This window comes from Brassica napus, unplaced genomic scaffold (genome assembly GCF_020379485.1).
Source record: "Brassica napus cultivar Da-Ae unplaced genomic scaffold, Da-Ae ScsIHWf_1176;HRSCAF=1685, whole genome shotgun sequence".
Lineage (NCBI taxonomy): Eukaryota > Viridiplantae > Streptophyta > Magnoliopsida > Brassicales > Brassicaceae > Brassica > Brassica napus.
Window position 1 is genome coordinate 5,267 of NW_026014598.1, and position 26,047 is coordinate 31,313.

The following is a 26,047-nucleotide window of genomic DNA, read 5'->3' on the forward strand; positions in this document are numbered from 1 at the left end:
GCGATATTTCTTAATTTTAGTGAAAAATATCTAAACATTAATATAAATAGCTTCATTAGGGTAACAGACTAACAAGTATCGGAAAAATTAAACAACAAGATATTATTATATGATTTTAGCCTTTTATTATTTAAGGAAACTCAACATTATTTAGGTTTAAAATAAAAAAACAAAAAAAATCGTATAGACGTTTCTGTGTTGTAGGATGAGGTATAAGGAACCAATTAGAAATGACCACGTGGCCGCAATGTGCGGTTCTTATCACAACCCATTTGTTGTGGTCTGAAAAAGAAAACCCTAGGCGAGTGGTTATCACGGCGCTTTGTTTTCGCGTGTGAGCACGTTTCGTCCGTGGCGCTGAACGGAAAGGGAGCGTCGGCACGGAGGAGGAGAGAGATTGGAGCGTTCCGTTGACGTGGCGGAAGAGAGAGTGTGGGAGTTATGGGACCAGGATAGACAAATAAGAGCCCTAAAAGCATGATAATATTGTATGGGTAGGTGATGTTACCCTAGATGAGCCCATTTCCTCAATAAATGATAATAATATTAACCCTAACATCTCTCTTTTCCCCCCTTTTTCAAAAATTTACCGCAGTAAATAATGAAGATCGGGAATATTTGGTTCACATAAACCTAGTTTCTTTCTCTTTTTATTTCTTCTATATGTAATACGTAGATGTATTATTATTGCTTTCTGTTTTTTTCGGTGGTAGAATTATCATAAGGTACACCAACCTAATGGGATACCCTATGATGTAAGCGAACTTTAACAAAGAAAAAATCCAACTTAATTGATGTTGAGTCGTTGACTCTATTATGGATATCAAATTCGTGGTTATAAATTTATAATGCATATTTAGATTTGACTGTTAGACAGCTCATGTGTTTTTCTCGTTAAAATTTCCATGTACTCGCACATACACGCGTTATATATTATATAGAAGTGGCTCATGAGCATCATCAAATTGTGTTAGATATTTTCAATGTTTACTAATACTAGTTTTGGTGGAATCAAAATACTATATCATGTAAATCTATATACTGCCTCTTAGAAAATAATATTATAAATTTTAGATGAGCGATGGCCTTCAGACTTTAGTGGGCTTGTACCCTTTGTAGCACATTTCTCTCTCCTTGTTATAATGTATTTTCTTAATATTCTTTCTTTCGGTAAATTGAATTTTTTTTCCTAGTTTTTGTCGGCTTTGGTGTTTTATAATAATATTCTTTCCTTAGAAATTTAGGTTTGTTGCTTTAGGGCCTGACTGGTTCAACCGCAGCGGTTGCGGTTGCGGTTGCGGGAGTTTGCGGATGCGGGTGGTTGCGGTTTCTAGCGGTTTTAAGAGATTTGTACGAATGGTTCTGCGGTTAGAAATTGGTGCGTTTGCGGGATACTTATGACTGGTTAACTACCAAATGCAGCAGCGGTTAAATAATAAATTAACAATATTTATATTTTATACAATTATAAAAATATCAAAAATAATAATATTATAATAAATATAAAATTTATATTTAGAAAGTTATAGTTTAAATTTTTTAAAAATATAGAAAATATTTTTATTTTAAAGTTTTATAATATTAATTATAATATAATTGGTATATTTTAGCATTTTTATAATTTCAATTTATTTTTTTATTGAATTTTTTTATTTTTGTATTTATATTGTTTTGGAAAAAAAAAAATTTTTTATCCTTCCCCAAACGCCCGCAACCGCAAACGCTAGCTGGAACCAGCTTTTGAATTTATGAGGTTCAGAGCGATTTGGAGCGGTTTAGAGCGGTTTGAGCGATTGTTGCAAAACGCCAGCAACCGCTATCAACCGCAAAAGCTGCGTTTGCGGGTGGTAGCGGGAAAACCAGTCATACCCTTAGTCTATTGGTGAGGAAAAATACTAATCTGCTTTTTCTTCCCACTGACGTATATATATGATATATGTAGCTTACTTTTGCTAACATAAGATCGAAATTATTTTGTTTGACGCAATTAATTATAGGTTTGACAAACTGTGATGCATACCTAAACGTGTTAGTGATCCATTTTGAAAATTTTGGATCCAGTTATTACTTTTTTTTATTACGAAAACTGCTCATCACATAGCCCATCTAAGGGTATTAGCTAATTTTCAAAATTTAATTACATAACTTTATGCAAAAGGAATTGAGCACATATTCGTAATGATCCTCTTTTTCTTGTGGATAATAAAGCGAGGAACCACCTATCTTCAACCAACCAAACATTTTATCTACAGCGTATAAATTAAAATTCATATATTTTGAAATATTTCAAAATAATATAATATATATTTTTTTTTTTTGTGCAACATATATATATATTGAAATATTATCCTCAAACGTATTTGTAGCTCAAGAAAAGAGATATAATATAGTATTAATTAATTGATACACTTTTAGGTTTGCATACGTGCACAACTCGGCATTAGTAAGTAAGTTCATATACACAAGTTGATATATATAAAGTTGTAAACCCAAGTACATATAAGTTACAGATATATAAATTAAATATATATATATGTATGTATAGAGAGAGAAAGAGAGAAGCGGTAGAAAAAGGAAATTAAAAAAGAGGTCTTAGATGAAAAAGGACAGCTTTAAGGAGATGCTTTGGCCACCAGTGATACCATCATTTAAGCTTTGCATGTGCCTCTCTGTTAGCATCTCGACAACCACATCAACCTTATCTCTCTCTCTCTCTCTCTCTCTCTCTCTCTCTCTCTCTCCCTCTCTCCCCTTTTTAACTCTTGGATTTTTACTTCTTACACACACCCCAATATCACCCCATATAATAATATATATACACAGTTTCATGCAGCTATGTGTAGCACATACATATATTTTGCAAATCCCTTCCAGTTTTTGCTGTGTAAATGTTAAGATAAAAAGTATTAACTTTAGGTTGATTTTGGGTCTCTTTGAGTTTTTTTGATCTTCGAGTTACAAAATGTGTGCAACTATTAAGAAAAAATGTATTACCTCGACAATTTAGTTGGGAAACACAATCTTTTGGCATGAATGTTTGATACATCCTCTGATGAGAGCTTATCTCATTTGGTATATATTTAAAACTTTAAGTATGTTAGAAACATTAATAAGTAATACATCTATTATTAACAATTGATGGCTGATCTGAAGAGACTATTGTCGAAAGTCATCATTTTTATCAGCACAGATGTTAGATGCATTCTACGGAAGATAGCTCACTTGATTAACCAAATATATTACTCCCTCCGGATATGAATGTAAGATGTTCTGGCTTTTTTTCTTGTATACTAATGTAAGATGTTTTAAGGTTTAGTTAATGCATTTTGGTTTTATAAAAATGAAACTTCCAAGAATGTATATTTATCTGTGCAAAAGTGGTTAATTTATATGGGTAAAAGAAATTTCAAAGTCAAACTATTAATGACTATTGCATGAAATTAAACTATCGTACACACCTACACCTCTGTAAAGAATAGTCTTCTTATTTACCGTCACCTAATGTATCATCTTTTTTGTTCTTTTCTAAGATTTTTTTTCCAGAAATAAAATGGATGAATATGGCAAGACAAAAGTGAAGCAAGAAGAAAATAAATCAAATAACATGAAAGTCTGTCATGTAAAATCTTCTGATAAAGAAGAATCAAGTGATGTGTATCGAATTCATGACAGCAAATCTGTCACCATGCGAGAGTTTGATTTGAACAAAATATATTATGAAGTGGGAGGGCTTCATCCCGACAAAGAGATTGAAGAAACTATATTGACAATAATGAGGATAAATATGTCTAAGTTTTTTTTAGCTTTTTATAGTTCTGCTTTGTTCTATTAATGATGTTTGTTTATTTTTCATCTCTGTTCTAATAAATTTTCTTATTCTGGTTTTGTCTCTTACGACCACTAGAGATTCGTAATATGAATTCGAAAGAATTTTGTCAAAGAAAACATAAACTTGAAAGAATAAAAAAATTACAACAAGAAGACAAACTCTATAGAAATAATTAAAAAAGGCTTTTTACTAATGTAACGCAAACAAAACGTCAACATAACACAATCATAATAGAAACTTAAGTAGACAAATAATTTATTACATCTTGTACCAAGATAGGATCACAACTCAGTTGTAATGGTAAATTGCCTTCCTTCTCCAAAACAGATTTCTTCATATGTGGGATTTTATACTTGTTTTCTCCTTGGACCCTCATAATTTCTTGCATGCAAGTTTGTAAAGTCAAAAATATCCGGTTCACTTGTGTTGAAGGATATTCATCAAATGAAGCTTCAACCGCAGAAATAAGTTCTTGTATAGTCTTAGGACATACCTGATATTGTAGTGCTTGAATGGCACTAAAAAATCCCAGATCTAGAATATTCAAATCAGGTGAATTTGGTGGTTGACACATCAAACGGATATCAAAACCATGATCAGAAGCAGCTGCTTGAAATTCTTCATCATTCGGATCAACGTGAGTTCTCGCATTATCCTGTTGAATAAAAATAGTTTTTCCAAAATCTTCTTGTGGCCATCTTTCCCGGATTTTTGGAATTACTTTCTCAATTAAGAACTCCTTTATATTTTTTCTCTTGATTGAAGTCATTGCCTTTAACTCCAAAGTGCCTGCCGCTCGGTTTCTACTTCGTCTTTGAGCTGGTTGCATTGTAACAAATGGAAACAATCCTATTTTTCCTGAAAAAATCTCATTTCCTTCTCCGTCATATCTTGGACGCGCCATGGCAGCTAAAAACATTACCTTTGTAATGTAGTTTTTGCTCTGGCATGTACGGTGCGGCTCTTCTTCAACAGGAAGTAAGTAATAAGTCGAACTCTTCTTTGTCATGTAAAACCACTTTTCATCGATATGTACAATATTGTACATATCGATGAACTTCGGATTATTGGGAATAGTAGAACTATCAAGCATCGAGACACAAAATTCCAGCCGAGCTCTCATATTACCATCACTCAAAGATGGCTTGATGGCATTTGAATGTCGCTTAATGATCCCTCCTTTTAAAAGTCGAGACAAAAACCCATGGCTCACATTTAAAGATGCTGCAAGTGACCTTAGTGTTGTGCGACGATGGAGTGGAATGTTAGCGAATTGCTCAAGGTCAATTTGCTTTTTCTTCTTCCCACAATTTCCTTTCCTCTTGTGTGATACGTCAACAGCTTCTCCACTAGGAGTATTTTTGGCTCGTCGCCAAATCCGTTGGACCGTTTGTAAGGGGACTGAAAATAGATCCGAAACTTCTGTTGTCGTTGAATTCGGTAAAACTCCATTGACACTTCTCTCCAACAGTGCAAGATAGATCTCTACCCTTTCTCCATCTGTCATTTGTTTTCTTTTATGAACATTAGCTTCTTGAAGACCTTCTGACACGTGAATGTTTTCTCCTGTTGCAAATATCAAAAAGATTAAATTATTAAGATAACAAAAATTATTATTCTGTGATTCTTGTGTATATATAAATAATCGATCAAACAGCGATGATTTTTGATTTATCCAAAAAAGAGAATAATTCTTGATTTATCCAAAAAAGAGAATATTTCTTGACATGTATTAGTAGCAAATTATTAGAAGTAATATGTAGATATATATCAACAATACAAAATAAATAATTAGCTAAAAATAAGGAAACAAAATATACCTGAATTCGTAAAAGAATGATTTTCCAGTTCTTCATCATATTGAATAATTGCACCATCATCCGATGGAGTAGAATTTCTCGGTGGACTTTTATTCAAATCAAACAAAGCTTCTCTTTCATTATTTTGAAATGGTAAATTTAAATCAAATCTGTGAAAAGCCATTGATAAGTTTTAATTTGCATCAATCCATATTGCTAATATATATAGAAGATTAGTGAAATACTCTTTTGGTTTTGGCTCCATTCTAAATTCGTTTTCGTTAAAAATGTGGCTCCAAAACTAAAAAAATTCCCAAAGTGTAAAGTGTCTTTTGAGTAACCAAATTTATCTTGAAAAACAAACAAATCTAGTAATAGCAAATAATTATCTGGTTGGGTGGTTGGGTACGTGCAACTTGTCTTTTTACTAGAGAATTTATTTGTCCTGCATTAAAACTCATTGCAGTGACAAAATTTATAGCAAATAATTATTGTCTTAATATGTGTGAAATACCTAAAACATCATACATTTAAATCCAGAGGGAGTAGCTTTGATCATATATATACTAATGATGTACGTATTCACATGTATTATAAATTTTTGATTCTAAATTTAAAAGAATATATATGTGCTGAAAAAAAAAATATATATATATATATAAATATGTATTGAAGATCCGAAATTTCTTAATTATAAAACTGGGTAGGTGATAAGAGTTTCTTCAGCTTAGAGTGAACACCAGACACAATGGAGCAGTTTCAAATTTAAAAGCTCATTAATCAAGTAAAGAATGGCAATATTGCCGGTTGATGTGCATCGTGGGCCATATAAGACTATTCAGATATTGGCTATTCGTATTTAATTATACATGCACTCTTGTGGGCCATTAAATTCCTTATAAGCATTCGAGCTAACTAGTAGTTTATGCCCGCAGATATGCACTTGCATACGGTTCACTTTGTTGAGATGTGTTTAGCTCCTAGACGACATTCAAATCACTTATCAGAAATGTGTTTTGGCTCTACGGACGGTCCAAACATTTTATTGTAATATTTGTACGTAAACAAGATAATTCACATATAGTTTTGGGTCCATAATCTCACTAATTAAACTCTTGACCAACCTCTAATTATTTAACCATTACGGGTAAATCATATTAATCGGCAAAGAAGAGAACGCTTCCACCGTTTCAAGTACATGAGATTTTTGAAGAGAAACATTTTCACACTTTTATCATTTCAAGTACATATTAATTAATTCTGATTTGTAGTTTCAAACTTCCATATAGAAAAAAAAACACACTAACACGTAAACATAAAAACAAAAGCAAACAAATAACAGAACCTCAATAGTATCTACCCAATAAAATTATTCCTTTCTGGATGGACAATGTAATAATTTTTCATTCAAAATGTAAGAAACAAGTAACAATGAAAAAGGAGGACGCTTTGAAGGGTTATGTCACTATATCGTGTGAGACAACATAAGCCATGTAAGTTTAAACTTAGGAGCGAACGATAATTCTATGTGAAACCAAATCATGCGATATTAGTGTGTGATTTCCGATGTTAGTTTTAAATTTCATGAACCACAATCTCCTCTCAGCTTTTCTGTCCCTAATGATAATGCATGCATGTGTGTGTTCGTTACGTACTTTTATTTAGCTAATGATGATATTATTAGGTCGTACTTATTTAGAACCACAATCTCCTCTCAACTTATTGGATCGGTACTCTACAGTATCACGGCTTTTTGGATGTCAGCATTCAGATTACCAAGTCAATGTATTCATGAGATTAACAGTATCTGCTCAGCTTTTCTCTGGTCTGGGCCGGTTCTATCTACTCAAAAAGCTAAGATAGCTTGGGTTGATGTCTGTAAGCCGAAGGAAGAAGGAGGTTTAGGTCTGAAGAATTTGGCAGAAGCAAATAGAGTGTCCTGTTTGAAGTTAATATGGCGTATTATATCTGCGAGGTCCTCGTTATGGGTAAAGTGGATCTGGAAGTATCTTATCAGGAAAGGGTCTTATTGGAGTGTTAATGAGAAGAGCTCATTAGGGTCCTGGATGTGGAAGAAGTTGCTGAAACTAAGACCATTGGTAAAGCAGATGGTAAGAATGGATGTTAATAGTGGCTCAAATACTTCTTTCTTGTTTGATAGTTGGTCGCCGCTGGGGAGTCTAATTGAGCTAACAGGGGAACGAGGCACAATGGATCTGGGTATTCCTCTAAATAGTACGGTGGAAAGGGCTATACAGCTATACCGGCCAAAGAGACATAGAGTATCCATTCTTCAGTTGATTGATAAAGAGATTGGGGTGTTGAAAAACAGAGGATTGAATCAGCAGGATGATATATGTCTTTGGAAGAGAGAAAATGGGGATTTTAAAGAAGGTTTCTCCACGGCGCAAACTTGGAACATTACTAGAGCTCAGTCACCGAGTGTCTCTTGGTTCAAAGGAGTATGGTTTCCTGGTGCTACTCCAAAGTTTTCTTTCCTCATATGGATTGCAATACATAATAGACTATCAACAGGAGACAGGATTTTAAGATGGAATCCTCAGGCTGTATCTACATGCTGGTTGTGTAAAACGGCTCCTGAAACGAGGGATCATTTGTTCTTTGAGTGTGCTTATTCACAAGAAGTTTGGTTGAAGACTATCAAGAACCTAGCAGGTAACAGAAGAAGTTGTGATTGGTCTAGTGTGGTTCAAGTGGTGGTGAATGGATTCCATGGTAGGATTGTGACTTTTCTTCTTCGCTATTGTTTTCAAGCTGTCGCATATGCATTATGGCATGAACGAAACGTGAGAAGGGTGAGTGAACCTTCTTTGCCTGCCCGTTGTCTAGTTGCTCGATTGGATAAGTTGGTCAGGAACAGGATCACGTCTTTGAGGAGGAAGAAAGGAGGAAAATATGAGAAGGCAATGAAGGTTTGGTTTAGTAGAAGCTAATGGAGATTTGAGCATTGTATAGAAACTTATAGTATTTTTGTTTTAAGATTGAGGCAGTGAAAAATCTGTAACAAGGTTTTTTTTTGATTGAAATAAATTTAAAATTCTTTCAAAAAAAAAAAAAGATATTATTAGGTCGTAATTATGGTGGAAACGTAAACCCTCAAGCCACTATGATATCAATTAACTCCAGTTTTCCACCAAAACATGGAAATAAACGCTTGTGTGTTGTGTATTTCTGTGTGTCCAGTATCTTTAATACCGACTTACCGACAATTATCTTTGATATGAATAGACTTGTAGCAAAATTACGAGAGAAAGTGACCAACAAAATTTGATTTAAAAAAAAACATAAAGTAACCAAGAAATCTGATCGACTTCTATCAATATTTATATATGTATTTATTGTTTTTTTTTACCGCAACGTCAGTGGTACTAGAGTAATTACAAATGAGTAGTTCACTAAATCTTGATGACATTGATTAAATAAAAATTATATAGGTTTGAGGTCTAAAAACTCTCTACATCTAACCTGTGTTTAATTTATTTTCGTAATTCATAATTACAAAATTGTAAGATCCCGATCGAGTCCCGACTTGGTCTAAACATGTACATGTAAAATAAGTATGCATGTATGTATATGTTTCTATGTGATTATATGTTAATTATAGAATTATCTTAAATCTATTTGCACCAGTAAAATGTCATCATTCATACGGTATGCTTTATAGAATTAGGAAAAAAAAAATTTACGATAAATATGTATTCTTGAAAAGAAAAGGTAACAGGGGTTTTAGACTATTAAAAATATAGAATTAAAAAATTGTAAATTGTAAAACTATTTATTCACATAATAAAATATAAAACCTAAAAGAATATCTACCTCAATCATTTTGTTTTCTTAGAGTTTGATTCGTGTTTATTCACAATATATTAGATGCGGTAGATATGATTAAAATGCCAGTAGGAACCTAGGTTCTGAACATCCCGGTTTAACAAACAAAAAAAAAACAATTAACTATAATGAGAGTTCTGTTACAAAAAAAACTATAATAAGAGTTCTTCTATAATAATCCAACTGGTTACATGAAGGTCATGCAAACAATGGCTGAGTACAATTAATATAATTATTATCCAAAATATCCTATTAATACTAGACTACAATATATGAGTGAATGTGGAATTTTTTTAAGAAGACAACAACAATTAAAATATTTCATTTTTATTGTTTAAGTTGTGGTATGTATAATTTTCTTGTACGGTTATAAATTACTCCAGATCTATTAGCGTGCAAAATATGAACACATAATCGAGTTAGGATTTTATTGGTCAATGCAGTTTAAATGGCGCACTGACCTAAAAATCGACTAAATTCGAACTTTAAAAAAAAAAAGCAACACTGACGAAAAAGACAGAATTTTCTAAATCCAAGCTTGATCAAACTATATATCTAAATTAAATTATGTTTATTTGGTGCTTCTATGCACTATGCAGGTATGGAGAAATTCAAATTTTATAAAAAAAAAATAGAACCACATTCATAATAATATTTTATAGAAACTTTGGTTTTAAAAAAAATTATATTTCTATGAAATTCTTGTAAAAGTTTAAAATAAATAGTGTTAATTTTCAACTTTTATAAATTTAAGGTACGTACTTGTTGCAAAAAAATTTAGATAATATTTCTTTTAAAAGACAAAAACAAAAAAAAAATACATTTGAAAAAAAAACACCGCTATTTTAAAGTTGCTTTATTTTAAATGATATAATGATATCTTTCTTTTATTTTGATTTACTTTTTAAAATATTTAGAAACTGGTTTAAACTATTTTTATTTATTCACTATAGTTATTAATTGGTGTAAATTTGGTTGTTTTATTCAAAAATTAGAACCCTTCTGTATGAAAACAGTAACTAACACTATAAAACAATAAGATGGTGTATTCAACTTAGAGTTTTTGGTTATTTGTATTAATGATGAATTCATTATTATCCAAACATGAATTTTAAAAATTTATTTAAAATCTACTGTTATTAAATTTGACATTTCATAAAGTACTCTGAAATTCACTGTTATTGAAAATATTTTTAAGTTGTGGAATTTTAAAGATTTTAATTTATATTAAAATGTTTGGATAGAATTTCTTAGTTAAAAAAATCAAAAATCAAAATTCATGGTTTCGGTTGATATTCAAGAGTGGTTTAATTTAAACTCTTAAATTCATTGAGATCATGTAAAACTTCACTAAAAATCAATTTAGCCAAAATTTTAGATTGGATACATCCCCTGAGTGTGGAGCAAATTCTAGAATGTCACTCTTTTTTTAAAAAAAATACTACAATTCTTATTAAATTTTCAAAGAGTACTACTTATTTTAAGAAAAGTATATTTAAGAAAATTTCGTAAAGCGTTTTTCCATCTTTACAAAAAAAAATCTAAGAATTGACTTCAAATTTTTTAAATGTTTCACAAATTATTGGGTCTTTTTAAATGTTAGTGTAAAAATGATAATCTATAATATCCCCTAGCCTTTGAGAATACCTTGTCTTCAAGCCATTACCTAGGAACTGGGTTGAACCCAAAAGGCATTTCATGTGAGCCACAAGATCCAGCGCATCATTGTTGCTGAAAGAAGAAACACACACAAACATCACCTGATATAGCTAAACGTAACAGACCAAGTCAGATACTTTTGTTTATTTATTTATTTGATTTTTTATATTTATTTGATTTTACATACTAGCATTTTGCAAAAAGTAATTCTTATTTCTAAATTAAAAATCGATCGTTAGTTTTGTTGAAATAAACCATTAGTAGAATTATCATTTTCATATAGCACTTGACATCGAAACAATTCTTAACCAGTTAGTTCTAATAAGAATTAGTTTGCTGTTGGTGTTGTTCAAAACTCAAATAAGTAACTGTTGGTGTTGTTCAAAAAAAATTGTTGGTTACTAGAACTATTTTGGATTACCTCGTAAGTCGTAATCTATAGAAAATCGAATTCTTTGAAATAAGGACGGACGCTGTTTAGGTTCAAACAAGTTACGGCCACAGCTCAAACACCGTTAGAAGTTTGTGAGATAATAATACAACGGTTACAGCCACAGCTCAAACACCCCTCATGACTTTAACCGTTGCAATATTATCTCACAAACTTCTAACACTTTACTTTGTCGTGTAAGCACTAAAGTTTTCGGGTATCATTTTCAGTATTTATGGTTTCTTGTACAGATCACAATAATTTAAATCTAACGATCAATATAATCTCTTCGGTCGGAAACTAAAATCGAGAGTTTAAAATTGAACTACATCTTAATTGAGTTGTGATATTATTATTTTTTTTTTTGAGAAAACGCCTTAATTAAGTTGCGTTATTGAAATTAATACGTACAAAGTTGAAAATTATACTTACATAACAAAAAAATTGCTAATCTTTTCTTATTTTATTTTAAAACTAAGTCTGCTAATATATGAATATCATCCTAATAATATTATTGATTTTTCATGATTTGCGTAAATTTTATATAATCTTTATTGTAAGAATTCAGTTACCAATCCATTAAGTATCAGTAAAATGCGTACCAAAACTCAGAAACCCCACCCACTATAAAATAATTCAACTACGAATCTATGATAGTACTAATTTTATTCACACCATAGGATTTCTTGAAGCCAGTTATACAACAAATTGCAAGGATCTCAACAAATTACATTAAGCCATCGATACTCCTAACTGGGTCTTCGTTATCATTAACATCGATAAATGTATGCCAGACACGAGCCACTCCCATTATAAGTGATAAGATATGTATATAACCTTCAAAAATGGATATCCACGGAAAGGACCGGTCCAATAATAGTCTGAATCACAGAAATTTTTCCCAGCTATTTTCATATATAATATTCAAATCTTTAAATAACATTAGCCTTAAAATAGATGTTAAATTGTATTAAGTATTTTTTAAACAACAGGTATTTAGTAGAAAACTAATTGCGGATATGATGAATTATCCCTACAAATAAGTGGGCTGACCCGCAGACCATCAACACCTAACCACGGATGGAAACAAAAGAGAAGCAGAGTGGGGTTGCACATATTCATATCTCCAATAACATTTTAGTTTTTTCTTTTTATTCTTATAATGTAAAATGATAAGAATTCAATAGACAAACTGAAAAAAATCTTCTTAGTAGTAATTGAATATATATAATCTAATCCGTCCTAATTTTTTCCTATGGACGCGTCATTGCACACCAACTGAAAACGCTGTATTGTATGATTACGTATTCCTGAAAATATGATTTCTATTTTTGACTATATCAAGAAAATTGTCATTCATATCAACTAAAAGTATATGGCTAATTTCAGTAACCTTTAAATAATACCGGATTTCAGATCGAATGATTTGCTTTGAGCAATAGACTGATAAGTTTGGATTTTTGTTTCTGCCATTAGTTAAACAGTTCCATGATACAAAATTTAAATATATTAAAATAGACTTGAGCTACCAACTCAACTAAGCTGATTTTGGGATTGGTACATATCACTCTCATTTTATCATCATTCTCATAAGATAATTTCTTCTAGTGACATCAAGCTAAGCTTCATCAATTAACCGAAATAGCAATCATTATCATAAGTCATAATACATTTATTAAATCACATCTTCAGCCTGTTCAAGTAGACTCGTTAATAAGAAAAACATATAGTTTTTTTGGTAATATGTTAAAGAAAAAAAAACCAGATAAGCTTCTTGAACACAAGGTAAAAGAATGAGCATTCCAGACAAGACACACCACCTCTTTCTATCTTTCTCTCTCTAATTTTTTTCTTTCAGAGTCAAGGCGGCGGGGTTGCAAGAGGATGATGGCCTCTCTTTCATCTAGATCTAGAGTTGTCTTCCTAACCAGTTTAATCCGGTTTAGTTCTTGATTGTTTTAAAAAAAAATTCTCATATGATTTTGAAATTGTAAACCATGATTTTCTTACATGATTTACGAGGGGTTCATAGATATATTATTCAAAAAGAGTGAGCATTCCAAACGGACAAGAATTTTATTACCAAAACTTTATCAGTTAAAATGTAAAACATTGTTGATTATATTGATGAGCAAAGATAGTCACAATGTAAAACATTGTTAAGAATATGCGGAACGTAAGGGCATCTGTATTGGGGGTCCCTTAAGGTATCCCTTAGAGGAAGGGGGTGGGAACCGAGGAAGAAAGAGAAGGGAAAAGCCCTTAATTAAGGGCTGTCCCTTACTCTCTAATGACCAAAAAAAAAAAAAAAAAAAAAAAGCATAATAAGGGACTCTCTCCCTCTCTCTCTTCATCCCACCAATAAAGATGCCCTAAGATAATTTATCCCGACGATGGCAACTTTAAATTTCATCAACGTAACGCAGGCACGCAACTTTATGCTAAGCCTACGTGGCAACTTTAAATTTCGAAAACAATAAAATAAAAAGTCAAAACTGTTATAAGAGAACGAGGCAAATTCGTATTCATACACACAAAGCTAAAAAAAAATGAGAACTACTGAATTTTCATCTTCGTCGTCGCCAAGCGATCGCAGGGTCGGTGCATTGCTCCGTCATCTCACCGCCGGGGCATGCCAGATTAATCCGTCAACGTATCGTCTGAGCTCCATTTTCGCCTCGCTGACATCGGGAGTCTCATCCGGTTCTGTTTTCGCTCATCTTGTCCAAGCTCCAGAGGATCCTATTCTTGGGGTACCTTCTTCTTCTTCTTCGATGTATCCGTGTGTTGTAGTTTTCAAACATATTCGACTAAGCAATGAGCTCATATTAACGAGGCCACATGATGGAGCTCATAAAAATAAAGAATATTCTTTCTCGCTCACCAGACGTCTTCGGGGAAGCCGTACTTGATGAGCTCCTCGTTCTCGAACTTATCAAGCCCCATGAAGATGGTGTAGTCTCCAGCATCTGGTCGGGCCTTGAAGTAGAACACCATCTCGCCTTCGATTCGCTAGAAACGATCGAACGGAGCAAATCGAATATAGGTTTCCCCCTCTCTCTCTCTCTCACTTGCAGGCTTGCAGCCTCTCTTTCCTACAAGTTTCCCGAGAATGAAGAAACCGTAACCACTCGAGAGAACATAAAAAAGAGAGAACACTTGTAAAGAAAACGCAAAACTGCTGACTCCCTTCTTTTTTTTTTAATTCCTCCGTCGTCTCATCTTACTAAAACCAATATTTACAAAATAACTCTTATATTTTACAGATCTTACGCATAAGACCTAAGTTATTACTGTGAGATATAAACAACCCTGAAACTAGACAGTTGTTATTTGTTTATGTAGATTTTAATTAATAATTTATAAATTTGAATTTTGGGGATTTAAGTTTTCATATTTTTACCAAAAAATCTTCAAAATTCACTCAGTTCCATTATAAATTCTAATCAGTTAAATATTTAGTTAAAGAATTTGAGAATGTAAGTAGAAAATTAAGTTGTTCAATTTTGTGATAAAACAGGTAGTGGCGAATTGAGAAAGAATAAGTGTATGCTATTGTATTGTCTTGTCTTGTCTATATACTGGGATGAATTATTATTAATCTATAATCTCAGGTGCAAATCACTATGGTATCCACGAAATGCGATAAGAGTAAAAAAAACGGAAAATGGAAGGAAGAGATATTAGATTCAAGGATTCTTTGAGACAACACAACTATGGACTACTAGCAGTGTGACAAATCAAGGTTGGGACGAGACATTGTTGCATATGGCTCAGCTAAGAAACTAATGGCTCAAACACTAAAAAACTCTAAACCACACTTCTCAATTCTCATGATTATAGACTTATAATATAACAAAGAACAACCAAAAAAACAGTGTACCGTTTCTTTGGCAATATGTTTTGATTAATGTCATGCTAAGATTTTGTTTTTTTGTTCTGTATACAAATTTGTCACTGCTCTCTTGAATCTTGCTGGAACTTTAACTAGTACATACGAATATAGTATAATTTAGATAAAAATGTTGTATTTAACATCTTGCGGGGATAGCTCAGTTGGGAGAGCGTCAGACTGAAGATCTGAAGGTCGCGTGTTCGATCCACGCTCACCGCAATCTAATTTTTTTTAATTTTGTGGCTACGTGGGCCATAAAAGTTCTCTAGGCCCAACCAGCTTAGCATTTAATTTTGTGAGTGCGATAATAAATGCGTGGCCCATATAATAAGAGCCCAGTATCTCTCTAAACATATTCTCCTAATTCTTTAGGTTCCAAAATGTCAAACAATTAAGGTCTACCGTAATCTTTGTACAACTTCGATATTTTTAACTTCCATTTACAAGGAAAAAATGATATTATCACCGGTTATACGATCAAGACCGTATGTTTCAGGTTTGGGCGAATCGTTTTAAAATAAACTAACAGAGAATCTCAGACAAAAGCAAGCGCTTTCATACTATGTAGTAAAATACAACAAAAGGAATTTTTCGGAAGGCGTACTTGAGGATTGTGATATCATATAAAAAAGTTCATGCGTGAGCGCACGCACATATTGAAGTGTAAGACTATAACCTGGCACGTGCGAAGAAGTCAATGAAGAAAGAAATCTGAGTCAGCAGAAGACGACAAGAAGTGAATGATGGCGGCGAAGAGATGTGTTTAAGTATGGTTCACTGGTCAGATCATGGTGACTCGTATCCACGTGGCGATTAACGAAACCTCCACGCGGATAAACGATATTGATGGTCAGCCCATAATGACGATAGCTTAACCGAAACTAATCGTTTTATAGCTAATCAATAATTAATGAGTATAAATTAAAATATGTACGTAAAGAATCCGAGAGAAGCTCACTATTTGAGGAGAGAGAGAGAGAGAAGAGTAGGTCAAAGACTTGCATAGATACTGTTCGTCTTTTACTTCTCTGCGTTATTCTTCTTCTTCAACATCCAGTCAGAGTCTATCTATCACACAAGTCCTGAGGTGCCTTTTTTCTTCTTCTTGTTCTTCTTTGAATCTTTTGACACCGAGTCTTTAGCTTAGAATACATTGTTCCTTTAGTTTCCAGAGATTTGTTTCTTTGCTTATTTCAATATCAAAGCTTCTCTTGCTTTCTTCCGACATTGTTAGATACTCTTGTCCAAGCCTTGGATCATTCTCTGAGCTAACATTTGCTTCTTGTTTGTTGACGTAGACCAAATCATGTCTCAGCATCCCAACAATCAAATGGCTTCTGGTTCTGTTTTCTATTTGACTAAACCGGAGTCTTCAGGGCTTAAAAACAACACAATCAGCTCTTGTGTATCTGATTACGAAGCAGCTTGGAGCCCAACATCTCCGTTGGAGTTCATTTTGTTCCCTAGTTTAGTGAATCCCTTTGGTGGATCTTCTTTGAGTTCAATCCGGAAAACGCATAAAAAGAGCTGGGATTCTGGAAAAGTAGGCTTGAGTATAGTGGATTCTCTTGATGATGATCATCACACTGAATCATCAAGGATTCTTCTTCCATCACCTGATAGTAAAAACATCATCTTTGAGTCAATGGTGAGAACTAGGAACACTTTTGTCAACAACAACAACAATGCGTGTCTGGAGTCGGTAGATAGTAAGGAGATGAAGAGACGTTGTTGTGGTATCAAGAAAGAGAGCATTTTTGTTATTGCTCCTCTTGACTTGACAACGATTACTGATGTGTTAGTGTTACCTCCCAATGACTTCTTGAGCTCCTGCTTCTTTTGCAATAAGAAGTTGGGTATGGGGAAAGATATATACATGTACAGGTAACTCATTCAACTCTATATATTGACACTTAGCCTATGTCATATGGCTCTTTTTAAGTGTAACCAATTCATACACAGTTGAAGTTTGTTGTTTAAATTTTGGTTTCTTTGTTTGGTTTTCAGAGGATACAAAGCTTTCTGCAGTATTGAGTGTCGTTTAGAGGTGATTCATCAGGATGAGAAAATGGAGGAAGAAGAAGCCAAGTCTGGCTCTTCTTCAGAGTAGGGCCTGTCTAAGAAAAAGAATAACGGTGTGATCTTCACCGTGGGATGAGGTAGAAGCTTGAGCTGATCATCTGTTCAAGAAAAAAGAGCTGCTGGTTTGTCTAAACCAAGGCAGCCATGGATGATCATTTTTTTTTGTATAATACTTGTGCTTCTATTACCTATATAAAAGACACATTTGGGATCATCTCTCATGTTTTTGTTGGGATGATTGCCACTGGAGGCAGGGCAATGGTTATTGTTATGGTTCGTCTTTTCAGATATGATCAGATCTTAATTACATAGGAGGGTATAAGAAGCCTGTTTTTGCGGCTTCCCTCCAGTTGTGTCTTTTTCCATTTGTAAAATTTTTTTATGCTATCCATCAAAAACCGAGCTCTCTTCTAGTATACAGAAAAATCTTTCATTGTATCATATACTATATAATAAACTTATAAAAGAGTTATTCGCATAATATGCAGTCTACAGTAAAAAAAAAAATTCTCTTTCCCTTGACACATTGAGGAACGCTAGTTTTTTTCTCTGGTAAGCTCGTTTTCTCTCCTGATGTTTCGTTGATCCTTGTCCTTTTACGTCCATCGTTGACGAGGTCAAGAGACGATCCCTATTCGTTTTTGAAATTTTGCATATAATCACTCTTATTCCCATCATTTCTTTTGATTGTGAATTGTTTTATTTATTTATTCAAGCATTAACACGATTTGTGACCAGGTTCTAAAATAACCTTTATAGACATATATTCATTGTCACATGTTCAATATTTCTTCCTTCTGTGTTATCTGATAGAAACGTTTGTGTTATATACTTATATACCTTAGGTTGGTTAGATCGTGCAGCGTAAGATATAACTGATTTTGTCTTTTCCGTGTCACACAAGTTACTATTGTTGTCTTCTGCCTTTGTCTTTTTGTTGTTTATTAATAATGGATAACAATTGGAATTTAGCAATAACTTTATCATCAAGACAAAAGCAATGAAGCCAGGTGGAACGTTTGCATTGAATCCCCATGCAGCATCATACGTACCACTCTCTAAAAGAGTGGATGATATGGATGGTTTGGCCACACGTAGCATGCAGGGACGAGAGCAGATATTCATGCCCAAGACATCCTCTGAAATGGCATACAAGCAAATAAGGGATGATGATGATTTGGATATGGAGATGGATATAGACATGGACATTGAATACCTTCTGGTTACATTCTCTGGTCTCTCACAAGAGTCTATAACTGATGTTTACCTGGCCAATAGCGGTGATCTTGAAGCAACCATTGAGATGCTGAATCAGCTTGAGGTAAGTTCATCAGTCATCTCTCGTGATCATTCACATGGAACATTATATTTTTGTTACATAACCGATGATTTTGATCTATCTTGCGGTAGATATACAGCACTGAAGCTCAAGAACACCTCCCAGAGACGTTGGATATTGGGGATCTCTGTGAATCAGGGCCATCAAGCTCAAAGGCGTCAACACGAAAGAAGGCAGCTACAGAAATCGCTGTATCGTCACCATCGGTGGTTATTCCTAATGCAACTGTATCAGCCTGATCTGATATATCCTTTGTTGTGAAGTTTTAATGTATTTTATTTTCGGCTGCACACCCATAATAAGGACAGGTAATGGGGTGTGTTGTATCAATGAAGTTGATTGTAATCTTTAGGGTAAATGATATTGAGAGTGATTAAGTGATGGTAAAATGTATAGTTTTGGAAGTGGAAATCTGACTGATGTGTTTGTTGGTTGGCAGCTAGTCTAGTCTTTTTTTCCTTTTTTTTTTCCTTTTTTTTGCAACTCCACTTCTTATGAATTGTATAGTCTGAAATGTTTTTCACCTGTATATTGCCATTTTATTTGTTATATAAAATTATGTAATCATTGTAAGTTCTAACGCAAAAATATAGCAAATAAAAAGAAACAAATATAATTGTATAGCAACTATATGTAACCTTAATACAATATGTAAAACTCTCCAAATCCATTGTTGCAAAGCAGAGAGCATATGTCATTTTCTTCTTCTTTTTAAGAAAAAAAGGGAAACTCAAAAGTGTTTAAAAGGAATTTTATTTTAAACTTGGACTATTCCGAGCTTTGCATACTACGATGGCTACAAAGAGATTAGTGAAACAAAAGGAAACTACAGATACAGAGAACACTATTAACAGAGATTTTAAAATCCTCTGTTTCGACAGGTTCGGATTATAGCACTTTCAATATTAAAGGTACTTTAAGAAAATTTAGTTCTAAGTTCAAGATTAAATTCAAACTGGTTATTACTTTAGGTATTGAATTACACAGTCAAATAGTTTATGTATCGATTAGACGAGTTGATCATAGGTAGGTAGGTATACCAATTTCAATAGTTTGATAGTACTCAATAATACACACACAAAAATATATAGTATATGCATATAGCATATCCATGTTTGTAAACAAATAAATATATCAGAATTGAATACCCAAATTCTTATCCTCATTTCTCTGGAGTCTGGATCAATGCTATTTTCTAGAAAAAAATTATTTAAACACAGAATTCTATAAAATAGTTACTAGTTATTATCAAAAACATTTAAAATAATACCACACATTCATTTTTGGAAAGAAACAACAAAATTAATCTTTTGTAAAATTTATTCTTTTTATTCATGATCCTAAAATTTTCGTGAATAAATAAATGTATGAAATTTTCTATTTCATTGATAATTTCAGTTTTTACTCCATTTTATATTCCGTAAATAATTATTTCTTCTATTCATAATATTTCTCATAGGAAGAACCACTTACACCCATTAATAGCACACCTTTATTAATCTTTGTAAATCATATGATCTCCTCAAAAATCCAATATATAGTAATAAAAACGATAACATTTCTTCAGCCTTCTCATACAAGAAATAGATATAAGCAAGACATTTCTGTTTAATATAAAACCCTACAACATAACAACTCACTCGGTATATAAATCATCTCATTTCAAAAGCACCAGAGATAAAAATTACTCTTTTAGAAAAACCCCACACTCCTTATACGAAAAAAACCTTTAAAATAAAACAAGGACCATTTTAAGCCTTGCGAACGCTGAGGAGCTTAACATCGTCGATCACGGGACCACACAGCGACGAGAAATCATCGCTTCTCATCGCATAAAACGTGCTGTAAAACATAACCCTCGTGCGGGTCGAAACCGCCACAAACCGCAAAGTAGCGCGTTTGAAACCTCCCTTCCCTTTCGACTCGTAAGGAACCTTTAACGTGTCTCTTCCCGCAAACGCCTCGACTATCATCGAGCCTTCGCACGCGTTGTTCGCGTCTCCAACCGCAAAAGAAAGCACGTATGTCTTCCCTATGATGGTCCTAGCCACCTGAGCGATCGCGCTTTCTTTCCCTGCAACTAGCTCGACGGCTCTACGGCCTTGTGGGACTGAGAAGTGTTCGACGTCAACGTATTTGACGGCTTTGAGGGATTCTATCATCCAAGCGGGTAAAGGAGAGTGGTCATCTTCTATGAATGGAGGAATCAGAACGCCGGTTGTGGAGTTTGGGAGTAGATAGGGACCTTCTTCGAATCCTCCATTTTTCAATATGTTCTCTGTTTCATTTAATAGAAAAAATAATTTTTTTAATAATATTTATATTTATATTATTAATAAAAATAATATTTATATTAAATACATCATTTGATTGATTCTTGCATAAGTCTTGGCCACACACGTACATAGACCACAGTTATGTAATGTTACCAATCCATTTTTTCGTTTGGGTCAAATATGTTCATACTCACTACTCAGGTTTATAAACTGCAAGTGAAAAAAAAAACGTAATCTAACCAAGCCAAAATCTTCGAAACATAACTCCTTTGTAAGTTTTTCTATATGTATCAAATTAACTAAAACTAATGAACCAAAATTCATTACACGTACATATCTTTTTTATATCTGGTCATACATTAGTTATATAGGAGATTAATTTAATATATTTATACTCAGATTTTTCTTTAACTGAAAAATTAACCACCGAATGTCTCGGTTCTAATGCAATATACGGTTCTACAAACTAGAAAACCAAATATTCAAAAATGCCAACACCCCTAAATGCCCTGACTATAACTAGCTAAAATTCACATGTAGATAATTAATGAAAAGGATATATTTCTTAGACATGACAGATCACAGTGGATAATTAATGAAAATGATATTTCTTAGAATATTAATAGATATAAACCATATAATATATAAAAGGAAATACACTTACTATTGGTAGGTCTTGGAGGGTATAGAGCCTTGATGGCAACACCATCAATAAGTGGTCCACAAGCAGGATCTTCTTCCTCGCCAGGATTGTGAATCACGATCTCTGCCACGTTACTCTCAGCTTGAAACGCCCAAGCGTATAGGTCCCATCCACTGCTACTGTACACAGTCTGTATAGGAATGACGCCCGAGTCAGGGGCCACCGATATGTTGAGCCGTTCGTCTTGAGCACAAGTCCTTGCGGCACTGAACGTGAGCGAGTAATACATTCCTTTGGTCACGTTAAGTCTCTGTTTGATCGATGCTTCGTTTCCTAGCCGGACGGCGAATTTTCCGGCAGGGACTACTAGGAGCATGTCTCCTTGTTTTTGACCGGATTTTATGTATTCGACGAAGCCTGTAAGCTCCCAGCTTGGAATAGCGTTCTTGTTTATCACTTGTGTTCCTTTCATGTCTGATGGTTTTGGTCCTAGCTCAAAATCACCGTTTGGTAACATCCCTGCGTTTACGAAATTTCCCTCGGTTTCAGTGAACGTGTTACATTTCTTTGTGTAAGTTGATTTTCGTGAAATATAATAAATAATATTATCACGAGTTTTATACGGAGAAATGGTTCATATCCAAAAGAGAAAGGCAATTTTTTAACAGAAAATATTAACAAAATGGTCCCGACCAGGCTTTTTTGTTTAGTGGCTTTTAGAAAAATGTCCCAGTTAGAGACTTATGGATAGAAAGTAAACAGAACTAACGTTTTTTCATTCACACAAACATAATTAAGCTTTGAAGTAAACATGTCAATATTTCTCAAAGAAAGAAACAAATCACTAAAGATGCAATCATATATAATTACATGGAGGAGTAGATATGTCATGGTACGCGTGTATATGTATGTCAGTATGTAATTGATGATTACCATCACGGAAGCAGAAAATGGAGGTGAAGGTGGAGATGAGAAGAACGAAGAGAAACGAGACGGTGCCTCCTTTCATTGTGAACGACCAAAGTAAAGGAGATAGCAAAAGAGACTTTAATAAACAATTATGGGAGATTATGAGATGAGCGGCAACTGCTTATATGGATTTACAACTTGGAAAATACCTCTCGATTTTGCTACAATTTACGGATTTATGCCACTGATGTGGTTTGCGTATCCACGTGGGGCCGTGACTCACTCTTTTGGGATTTAGCATATATTGCAGAAGTGAACAGCAAAGAGGGTTATTTCTGGAAGCTCAGTTCTTTTCTCAATGTTTTGTTTCTGCCGTCAGATTATTATTCTTAAACAAAAAAAGTTTGTTTTTGTTAAATATTAAACAATAAGAGTTTTTAAATGCAAGTTTGCTAGAACATTGATTTGCCATTTCATTATATATGATTTTCCATATTTCGAAGAAACATCTTTTGTAAAAGAATCATAATTCTGTATTATGGTTATGAATAGTAAACATATGAATGACATTAATACCGGTTACTACCAACGGACATTAATGCAGGTTAATGGCCTAAATGTACACATTACATTAAAATATCGATGTTATGATGACTAATTATCAAGTGCTTGCAATTCGTGTGATACGAATGGAAAACTATATATGCATGGTTCAGAGTTGTATAAATTAATGTTTTATGCTTTAAGCAAACCTACGACACACTGAATGATAACATTAGAAGTGAGTTGGCAGAGATTAAAAAGAAGTTGTGTAAAAATTCTAAAACTTATATCTTACCGAAACAGAGGGAGTAACATATTAGACAGTTTTGCATGTTATTTGTGTTAATTTAAAGAGAAATAACAAAATATTGGGTTGGTTCATATCCACATGTGGTCAACACTTCAACAAAAATGCCAACGAGAAATTTGATCTCATATGCAAATATCTATCTGTACACCAACGTGATTTGATATTTATGTAACTTCGAAGTATTAGTTTTATATCATAACTTTGGACGACCGATCAAATCATGGGGATTTTTTCCCCAAGTAATCATGCAATTAGTGAAAAAATCATTTTAGTCATGTGGTTGAAATACAATGGTCAATGGATGTCCGGTGGAGTTGCTACGAGGAGGATTGTGTAATCAGTTGGATCTCACTTTTTAAGATTTGCGTGTAGTATAATTGATTTATTTTTTTCTGACAACATGTGAGCTGTTGTCTTTTCTCAGGCTTTCTTGATAATTCACCATTTAAAAAAAATCAGTTGTGGTGACTGTTCAGCTGTGCCCTCGTTCGGCTAAAATCTGGATGTAGGATAACAGTCTTCGATGTCGGCCGGAACGTGGCCATTGCAATATTGCGTCTCGTTCTTATGTTTTTTTTATGATTCTATATAAACGAATTGTGCTTATATTATACACTTACTTTTTACAAAAAAAAAATGTAATTATGAAACTTTTTTTTACTTATAATTTATTTAACTCTTATATTTTCGATTATTTTTTGTTAATACTGTCACCATTTGGATCCTTAGTTCGAGAAAGATAGTGATCAGTGAGCAAAGAGACAAGAAGGGTAAATGAGTGAACGTGGGTGGGGCTCTACGGCTGACGGTGTAGAGGGAATGTGGCCCACTTGAAAAGGAGACGGCAGATTATGAGAGAAACAGAGCGCTAAAGCCACCATCGTGCGACTGTCTCAGCCTCTTTATTTAGAAAAACTTATTTTAACTATTTCACGGGCCCATACCCGATTCCACCTGTTCTCTCGCTATTACAAAGCAGGCAACATTTATTCAATGTGATTTTCTATAAACTAAGCAAAAAATAGTGTTATCACATCTGATAAATATATTAAATATTCGAATATACGGTAAGCCCATTTGTTTTCATCTATCGCATTCCATTTCCATCAGGTGATCGATTTTAAGACGATGCAAAGACAATGTTCTCCAACCAACCGACAAACGCTATCGTATACCACTCTAAAAACCAGAATTTCAATTTAATCCGCATTATTGTACAAAACTCTTTTCATGTACGATTAGCTAGTTAGCTTTCATCTAAAAGTTTCCACAAGCAGTAACCCCCATTAGTCAATCCTGTAAACGCGTTTTCATCAATAAAAATTACTACTAAAAGTGCACTAGCTAGATATCTACTTTTGAAAGAAAATAGATATAAATACTTATGATTTTTTGACTCGTTTGGAAACGTGTGTGCATTAAGCGATTAAGTATGTTAAGAGTGGCATGTGAGCGTGGACCGACTCTTCTGCTTCTTTCCGGTGGAGTTTAGCGTCCACTTGACTCTATCAGTTGACGTCGTCAAACTTCTCAGGCCGTGACGGAGGAAAATCTTGTCTTTCAACTATATTTTAACGGCGGCGAAAACACCATGCACGTGGCCTTCCCATAAAATCCAAAACCACGACCGTCACGTCCGATTTTTGAATCACGTGCCAACATGCATCGAGGCATCGAGCCACTGCCCTCTCTCAGTCTCTCTTAAACTAACCCAAGAAACAAAGAGAAACTTCAGTATGTTAATTAGTAAATGGTAAGTGAAACCTCCATCTTCTTCTTTTTTTTTTTGCTAAAATAATCCAGTCATATTTAATGATCGATTTCGAATTTATTTCCATAGTATCACCACAAATGATTTGAGTTACTATTCTATCCTTAATGGTTTTGACAAACTTCAAAAACAAAATTCAGTTTATGTCGGATCTAACTTTTTCTTCATAATAGAAAAATTAACTCATAGACAATCTGAGTCCAATACAAAAAAACAATGAAAATATCTAATTGTATGAAAACGTGTTACTGTAAAAAGATTTGAGTCTCAATGATTGTCCACTGCATCATCTCTAGAACTATCATGGACATATATATAGATTAAAAACTCTCTTAGGTACACAAGAAAAAAAAATTGGTATCAAATATTAGTTGGGAACTTATTTAAGAGCATTAATAGAAGACAAGGAAGATAAGCTCATCAATGTTTAAGGACCCTCGTGTGTATGCGACTCACATGCGAAGGTCTTCACAGACTTCACTATCTTCACTTTATGCCTATCCTTTTCTAGAAACATTTCTCCACATAACATTGATCCCATAAATTGCAAAATCCATAAACGGGCTTGTACTGAAATTAGGCCCAAATAGTTTTTTTCAAAGAAGATCAAATCCGCCTCTCTTTTAGGGTTCTTGGTGGGCACAAAAAGCATGAGTTACATGCAGAAATTTGTTCCATAGGAGAGATTTATCATTCAAACTTTAGGTTACTGC

At 33.6% G+C, this 26,047-nt stretch overlaps 4 protein-coding genes and 1 non-coding gene across 6 annotated transcripts; 4 read left to right on the top strand and 1 right to left on the bottom strand.

The window, feature by feature from the left end:
* The first annotated feature begins 7,745 nt into the window (after window positions 1-7,745).
* On the top strand, window positions 7,746-8,582 carry LOC125596311. The gene has a single exon (XM_048771503.1). It carries the CDS (start codon window positions 7,746-7,748, stop codon window positions 8,580-8,582), a length of 837 nt encoding a protein of 278 aa, XP_048627460.1.
* Window positions 8,583-15,607: 7,025 nt separating this feature from the next.
* On the top strand, window positions 15,608-15,680 carry TRNAF-GAA. Its single transcript has one exon. It is a non-coding gene; the product is annotated as a tRNA-Phe (tRNA).
* Window positions 15,681-16,384: 704 nt separating this feature from the next.
* LOC125596309 (FCS-Like Zinc finger 10-like) lies at window positions 16,385-17,959 on the top strand. The gene is made up of 3 exons (XM_048771501.1): window positions 16,385-16,548; window positions 16,760-17,345; window positions 17,469-17,959. The coding sequence occupies exons 2-3, from the start codon at window positions 16,768-16,770 to the stop codon at window positions 17,569-17,571; spliced, it is 681 nt and encodes a 226-aa protein (XP_048627458.1). The 5' UTR covers window positions 16,385-16,548; window positions 16,760-16,767; the 3' UTR covers window positions 17,572-17,959.
* Window positions 17,960-18,228: 269 nt separating this feature from the next.
* On the top strand, window positions 18,229-19,343 carry LOC106416187 (polyadenylate-binding protein-interacting protein 5-like). 2 transcript variants are annotated; one of them, XM_022707575.2, is made up of 3 exons: window positions 18,229-18,281; window positions 18,584-18,864; window positions 18,954-19,343. In XM_022707575.2, exons 2-3 carry the CDS (start codon window positions 18,619-18,621, stop codon window positions 19,119-19,121), a joined length of 414 nt encoding a protein of 137 aa, XP_022563296.1. In that variant the 5' UTR covers window positions 18,229-18,281; window positions 18,584-18,618; the 3' UTR covers window positions 19,122-19,343. The 2 variants fall into 2 exon arrangements, with proteins under 2 accessions (XP_022563296.1, XP_013712485.1); XM_013857031.3 differs by lacking the exon at window positions 18,229-18,281 and having other exon boundaries at window positions 18,290-18,864.
* A 1,077-nt stretch (window positions 19,344-20,420) lies between these two features.
* Window positions 20,421-22,986, bottom strand: LOC125596308. The gene is made up of 3 exons (XM_048771496.1): window positions 22,735-22,986; window positions 21,823-22,320; window positions 20,421-21,160 (listed from the first exon to the last, which is right to left on the bottom strand). Exons 1-3 carry the CDS (start codon window positions 22,808-22,810, stop codon window positions 20,634-20,636), a joined length of 1,101 nt encoding a protein of 366 aa, XP_048627453.1. The 5' UTR covers window positions 22,811-22,986; the 3' UTR covers window positions 20,421-20,633.
* Window positions 22,987-26,047: the final 3,061 nt, after the last annotated feature.